This window comes from Pseudopipra pipra, chromosome 6, assembly GCF_036250125.1.
Source record: "Pseudopipra pipra isolate bDixPip1 chromosome 6, bDixPip1.hap1, whole genome shotgun sequence".
In the NCBI taxonomy this organism is placed as follows: Eukaryota; Metazoa; Chordata; class Aves; order Passeriformes; family Pipridae; genus Pseudopipra; species Pseudopipra pipra.
In genome coordinates this window covers 58,286,559-58,294,242 of record NC_087554.1, presented here as the reverse complement: position 1 = coordinate 58,294,242, position 7,684 = coordinate 58,286,559, and the positions used below count along the sequence as shown (strand labels likewise).

At 41.7% G+C, this 7,684-nt stretch overlaps 1 protein-coding gene across 7 annotated transcripts in view; it reads right to left on the bottom strand.

Annotated features, from left to right (window-relative positions):
- Positions 1–396: 396 nt before the first annotated feature.
- The window catches only part of ESR2 (estrogen receptor 2), a 41,753-nt gene continuing 34,465 nt past the window's right edge, over positions 397–7,684 (bottom strand). For all 7 annotated transcript variants that reach the window (XM_064659390.1, XM_064659393.1, XM_064659394.1 and 4 more), the window contains 3 exons: positions 6,856–6,989; positions 4,904–5,078; positions 397–2,876 (listed from right to left, as the gene is read on the bottom strand). In XM_064659390.1, coding sequence (XP_064515460.1) covers positions 2,687–2,876; positions 4,904–5,078; positions 6,856–6,989 — 499 coding nt within the window. In that variant the 3' untranslated portion in view covers positions 397–2,686. The remainder of the gene's footprint in view (positions 2,877–4,903; positions 5,079–6,855; positions 6,990–7,684) is intronic.

Genomic DNA, 7,684 nt, shown 5'->3' with positions numbered 1-7,684 from the left:
GCCAGGCCCCAGCCCGGCACAAAGGTTGATGTGCAGCCAAACTGAAGGAAAGCAATAACCCAGCCCCGTTCTCCTCCCCTCCTCACAGCCCCCCCGGTCCTCAGCGCTCCATTCATTCACAGGGAAACTGGAAAAGCCCCCCAGTATCCAAATGGAAACAGTGTGGCTGCTCTGCTCAGGCCTGGCAGGGACACAGAGATGCTCCACACCAGGAATGCAGTACCTGAGAGGGTCTGGGGGATACAGACCTGTGATAAACCCAACATCTCTCTCAAGAGACACAGGCACCCTTGTTCAGCCATTCTGTCACACACCCCCCTGTGCTGTTTGAGACCTTTGGGCACCTTCCCTTACCTGAATTTGAACACAACTACATGAATCCAGACTCGACAGCTATTGACTTTGGACCATTTTAAAACACTAGTGGTAACTTTTAATAAAATTGTGTTCAACATGACAAAAAGCAGGTTAAAATCACGTCATTTTCCCATTTGCACTGTGTTAAGAGCAGCATATATGAATAACGACACGGGGCACAAATCTGCAGCATTGCCCTTTTACAGAGTCAATCCACAGCAAATTTCCACTTAGAAGCCAATTTCATGATTTATACCCAGCCTTTCCCATTTTCTTTTTAAGAGGTTTGTTCCAAGATTGTACATTAATTCAGCACTTTTAAAGCAAAACAAACAAATCACAAACATTTCTGTGAAAAACTGTATTAAACAAAAAAATTATACAGGATAAGGAAAATCACAGAAAGAACAATACAACAGACACTGAGGTCAGAATGCAATCAAGCCCAAGAAACACTGAGACAGGTTTGTTTCACAGCAAAATGTCCCTCAAATGAAAGTACCAATGAATTCCAGACTCTACTCACTTTTTTTCCTCTTTTTTTTTTTTGGTACTAGATATTACACCTCATTAGAAGGGCACTGCTATATTACAATTTCTTAAAAACAATAAAAAGGTAGCAAGTAAAAATTTGGATCAGCAGCAGTATCTGGTATAGTACAAGATCAAAACAAGACAGTTGATCTGTGTAACTGGCTGAAAAGTCTTTATGCTCCTCCTATAAAAAAATACTGTCCTTGGCTTTAAAAACCCACCAAGATTAGGTTCAAACAATATTCCAAATATGCAAATGGCATATTTTACTAGTATAATACTAATACATACTAATCAATACTAACAATACTATTACATACTAATCAAAGTCCTAATCCAAAAGACTTATTGGCTCAAAATAGACATTTGGTGTGATCCTAATTTAATTTCACCATACCTGAAATGCCCAGAACATGCATGTGTTATATTTAAAGCTATCCATTTAGAGTGACAGTTGCCAGAATGAATGATGCCACCCTGCTGATCACTGGGGCTGTCAGCCAGGCCATTTCACCTGGATGTTTTTGCTCAGTGCAGCTTAAACACATGCAGAAATCAGCACAATGAGGGAGTTTAAACCCACTACATCTTCAGTGAAATTCAAACAAGTCATCACACTTGCAAAGCAAAGTAGTGCTAGGACCATTATCCCCATCCTCAACTCTTTGAGGGCTCCTATACCAGTTATGAAACCACAGCATAAGGTGCCATGCGAGTTGAAAACAAGCAAGCAGCAAACCTCAGGGCAGCAGGCAAAAAGAGGTCCCAGTTTATATTCCCATCCACTTCCTCGTACCCTGCAAAAAGTTTTGGGTGGGCAGGGCAGAATTCCACAAAAGGGAAGGGAAGATGGTTTGTTTCTAACCAATTTCACAAGGCCTGATTTAGCAGATCATATACAAATGCAAACAGTTAATATTCACAGAGCAACCTCTTGAACCTAATTATTAGAACAGATTTAACATCATTAATAAATATATAAAACAACATGTTAATCTCACAGACAACACACATTTCAAAGGTAGGCATTGACTGAAATATCCAGGTGGTTTGGTCATTGTTTAAAGCACTGAAAAATTATACACTGATAATACTGTGAGTGTAAAGAACAGGCTCACAAAATACAAACTTAAGCTCAGTTTAAACTTTCTGAAGAGGCTCTGAACTGGCCCTAGAATCTATTTCAAATAACCTACAAACAAAGGCCGTTACAGCCATTGCATATTTAGGAATAGAATAAACTCCTTTACACTGTTCATATCTCGGCACTTTAGATCAGCTGCAGAGCAGGCATTCCCCAGGGACCAGCACACACAGGTAAACAGATCTGTCCCAAATAATAATGCTCTACATTTCACCATCCCATGCCGAAAGAGGAGATTGTCCCATCAGTGCTTAAAAAGCCTTGCTGTGGGAGGCAGAGACCTTGGTGCTCACTCCAAGCTCTGGCACAGGCTTCTTCTGCCACCTCAGAACAGTCCCTTACCACTCTGTCTCAGTTCACCTGCCTCTGAGAAGGAGAGGCAGTAATCCCCTGTCCCACAGTGCTGTTCTGAGGCTTGATTTCATAAGGTGCTTTTGAAGAGTCTCAGAAAAGGCACTGTAAAAGTGCAGCTGTTACAATGTCAGAAGCACGGACAGAGGTGTGCATCCCACAGCTGTTCCCAAGACACCCATGTGCAAATCCAGAAGACATGAGAACTCACACCAGGTCACACTTCAGCAGCCCCGTCACAGCAGTTCTGTTTTCTCCCACAGTTTTGAAAAGGCTTCACATTGCCAGGTCTGGACACAGTTACTGGGCTGCCCCATTTCGCAGGCTGTCTCCAGGCTCCATTTGTTCTAAGGAGCCAAACTCGGGGTGTGTGGCTGGGGACTTCCTTTGCCCTCGGAAAGTGTGTGCATTCAGCATCTCCAGCAGCAAGTCATACACTGGGACCACATTTTTACACTTCATGCTCAGGAGATGCTCCATTCCCTTGTTACTGTGCAGGAGAGCAGAAAGTAAGTCAGAGATCTGGTTCCAACAGTGCAGAGAAGAAAAACAGGCTCACGGCTTCAAGAGAGTCCTTTTTTTGTTTGGAGCTAGGAGGATTTAGCTGCTGTGATCCCCGAGATCACTTACCACTATCAACAGTAACAACAACCCAATACTTTAAGGGTGAATGTTTTACTATTTAGAGAATATTTATTTACACCACACAAACTGACTTCAGGAAATAATTCAGATGTACCACCCCATTGAAAGATAAAACCTCTTGGATGCTGTAAATGTGGGAGGCCACACACTGAATCTTTGTATAAAAGGGGAATTTACTACATGCATTTACTGACTACCTACCTCTCCTACCTGGCTGAGGATGAAGAATTACCCTGGCTAATTTCAAGCACTTTGTTTACTCTCTGCATGTCCAATGTCAGATTTTGCAGATGGCTACAGAGCTTAAAATTAATCTTTTTGTTATTCATCAAGACACAATGATACCTTGTTAACTTGAACACCTAGTGCTGTATCATGGTTTGGACTAACAGTATCATTGCAGTCACACATATTTATACAACAGATGCACTCAAGGGGTTGAAATCTAAGGATATTTGCTCATCACCAAATTTATCCCCATGGAAATAGCAGCAGACAGCTGGCACATAGCTGACCTAGTGGGTTGGACTGGGAGGGGGGCAATGCTTCCAGATAAACAAGGTTCTGCTACAATTCAAGACTTAAGAATATGTTAATGGTAAAGGAGATATTGCAGCCCCTCTCCTACACCCAGCTCTCAAGATTCCTACATCATTTGGTTATCAAGACTGAGTGCATCAGTTATTTCCAGAATAAAGTCTAATTGACTGACCAGCACTAAGGAACATAAAGGAGACAGGACACAACAAGTAGCCTCCAGATTTTGGCTGAGGGAGACACAGCATAAAAAGTCTTGGTTTAACGAGAAAACATAAAAAATTTTGCAAAGATTCACAATATTTATTCACAGAATGCCAGAACACCTCCTGCAAAGCTGTGACAATAAGTCACACCACAGAGGGCAATCCAAGTGATGGCACTGCATCACAGACATGAGATAGGTTCAGCTCTGCCTGGTGCTGGAGTTTCTGCAAGGCCAGCTCTCAAACTCACCCTCAGTTCACAAACTGACTGTTAAAAGCTGCCTTCAGCACAGTCAGGTCCCCGCTGCTGCCACCTGCTCTATCAGGAAGAGAGGTGGTCATCCCTTTTCCAGTGTCCCTACAGATATGCCCAGCTCTCCTTTGCATGCTCCAGCCTGGTCTCAGGACCATCTTCCCTGGACACACAGTCCAAAATCAAGCTATAAGACCTAGTGAATAGCTGGCCTCTGGGTAATATTTTAAATTACAAACAGCCTGAAAATTAAAGCATCTGTTTGTAGGACCCTGCGTTTCAGTCTGTTGTACCACAAACAAAGATAAACAGCTCAAGGAGGTCCAGGATGAGGCAGGGAGAAGAGGAGCTGCTTCTGGTGGGAAAAGCAAGAGCCTGGCATTGCTGTAGCATAAGTCACTTGGCAAAAATGCTGTAGTTCCAAACAAAGGACAGCAAATTGGTCTGGGAAAAACATGGCACCCAAAGTCCACTTTGCTCCACCAAAGCCCACACTGCAGACCAGTTTTGGAGGAGATTTTTATTTTAGACAGAAGAGTTTTGATGGCTGGGTGGGGTTGGTTTGTTGTTTTTTTTTTGAAAGGCTGAATTTGTGTTGTTATTGTTATGTATTGTTATGTATTGTTATATCAGGCAGATACATAATGAACAATTGAATGTGATAAGCTTAAGACAGCATTTTAATACCACACCATTTTTGAGTGCCAGCAAGCACTTGAGCATAGTGCCTGTTTTGTTGGGCTAGGAAGGAAAGCCTCCTAGTGACAGAGGTGAAGAGGATTCCCTCAGGAGTGCTCTGGAGTTCTGCCCTTCCTTTTTTCCTGTAATAAACAAACACTAATGCCCTACATGTTACATGCACTCTGTAAAACATACCTTGCGTGTCTGACATGAGAGAGGAGCATCAACAGATTGGCCAGACGAGTTGTCTGCTGCTGTGAGGGGATCCCACTCTTCGCAATAACCCACACCAAAGCATCTGTGACCACGTTAAGCAGGTGATGCAGCTTCCTGTTGCTTTCGGGTTCTTCTGCTGACAAGGGAAACATGCCTAACCAGAGAAGAGAAAGAAAATATTTGCTGCTCATGAGGAAGGAAAAAAGCCAATAACTGTGGATTTTTTTTCTGATGTGTCTGCAGTGAAAAATCTTAAAAGTCGGCAAAAACAAACAAACAAAAGAGATTGGGGTTATGGAGAAGGAAGAGAAGAAATCAGCACTAGGAAGATCTGGAAACACACAATAACATTATTGATAAAAGCAGAACTGATCTGGGACAAAACAAAACAAAAAACCAAACCAAACAACAAAAAAATCCTTCCAAAGACATTTATGGAACGACAGTTCCAGAACACCTTGAAAATTAGGAACAAAAGATTTTGACAAGAAAGAAGAGTAGGGAGAGGTAAAAGGAGAGATTTTTTGAGAAGTGAGCCTCTCAAGAAAATATGGCTGATTACATGTGGGTTTTTTGTTGGGTTTTTTGGCTGCTTGATTGTGGAGGGTATTTGAGGAAAAAAAGAACAGCTTTTGTTGTCTATTGAAATAATGGTATCCATAGAATCACAGAATCACTGAGGTTGGAAAAGACCTCTAAGATCACTGAGTCAAACCTTTAACCCAACACTGCCAAGCCCACCACTAAACCATGTCCCCCAGTGCCACATCTACACCTCTTCTAAATCACTCCATAGATGGTGACTTCACCACTTCCCTGTGCAGCCTCTTCCAATGCCTGGCCACCCTTTTGGTGAAGAAATTGTTCCTAATATCCAATCTAAACCTCCCCTGGTGCAGCTTGAGGCCATTTTCTCTCATCCTCATCATCACTGAAATCTCTCATCCTCATGAAATCCCATTTCCTCTCATCATCATCATGGCTTTCCAACCACTCTGCCCCCAGCCTGTAGCACTGAATGAGCTTATTGTGGCAAAAGCGTAGGACCCAGCACTTGGTCTTGTTGAACCTCCCACCATTGGTCTCTGACCACAAATCCAGCCTGTCTGGACCCCTCAGCAGAGCTTTCCTGCCCTCCAGCAGATCAACACTCCCACCCAAACAAGTAGGCAGAAAAGTGGGATAAGTGGGCAGCTGGACTATTCACCTTCAGCATTGGACTAAGAATTATGCAGCAGCTTCTTGCTGAAAGCAGTAGATGTAAATAGTTTAGCTGTTATTTTATTGTTACATTATTTTGACAACATTAACTATAAAATGTTCTGGAGCCAAAAATAATTTTTACTGCAGACTACCCTAAACTAGCAAACACACACTACTCCTTGCCCTGTGTAAAAGCTTGCAAAACAAAGCTACTGTCCTGAAATTCATCTTGCAGAACTGTTGAGTACTTTCAATCATTCCTACCAACTAACTACCATTAAATAGGAATATTTAAGCCCAATTAATCATGACTCGGTTGAGTAACTAGCTTTACTACAAATAGGAATTAAGGACACGTTTGTAGAGCTGTACAACAACTTCACACATGAGCGGGATCCAGAGAGATGGGAGCAAAAGTTCCCATTGAAAAGGACAGACCCACAGCCTGGGCCATGGGCCCCACCTTGTGAGAAGCTTTCACACTTTGTGTCTTTCGGACAGTTCTTACAACAGGACATAGATCCTAAATCCAGCAAATGATACAGCCTGGGAAGTTTTTCGAGCAATCAAACAATGTTTACAATCTATCAGAGAGAAGTCCTTTTCTCTTATCCTCTTTCAACAGTTTTATCTCACTTGATATTTCTGCGTTTTTGAGGCTGATTTCCCAGACACCCTGAAAATAAAAAGTACAATTTGGGGAATATTAGATCCGACCCCATACTCACTGGAATTGAGGAGGATCATTGCCTTGACACACAGATACTCCTTGTGCTGCAGTTTCAGCTCTCGGAACCTTGAGGTCATGGCCAGGAGCATATCAAAGATCTCCAAAATTCCTTCTACGCATTTCCCCTCATCCCTATGGAAACACATACAAAATGTTACTGAGAAAGCAGAATTAAGGTACTCTGACTCAGACAGATAAAATTCGAAGCACAAAAGAGGCTGCAAAAGGCCCATCTATCTCATCTTTGGGAGAATTTAAAACGTTCTATCATGAAATCTAAATTGAAAATTAGACTGATATAAAAGGTCAGCAGTTATAAGAAACTGATTTTCTCTCTAAAGTGCAAGCAGGATTGACCATAAGTATGATCATATTTCTGTAAGAGGCTTTATCCTCTCAGCCAGTATAAGTCTGGATAATCAGTTTGAAACCCTGCAGTGAAGGGCACAGTACCACCTTGAATCATGTTACAGATTTGTTTCACAAGGAGTTACCACAAACAATAACATCATGGTTTTACCTGATGGAGGCCTCAGGACTTGATGAAAAAAAAAAAGACCCCCTTAAATAACCGTCTTGGAATAATAATACATTTTTAAAGAATAAAACAACCCCTTGTCCCTATCCCCTAGTACCTTTTTCTTTGAAGTTATTGAAATATAAACAGATTTTTTTGGGTTTTGGTGGTTTTGTAGTTTGGGGTTTTTTTACTTTTGCAAGTGTTTGCGAAAACAACTTTCTCCATTTTGGATACTGGAATTGGTCCTATTTTTTGATCTGAAAAAAAAACTCCATACAAACCTAAGCCATTCTAATGGGTTTAAAAT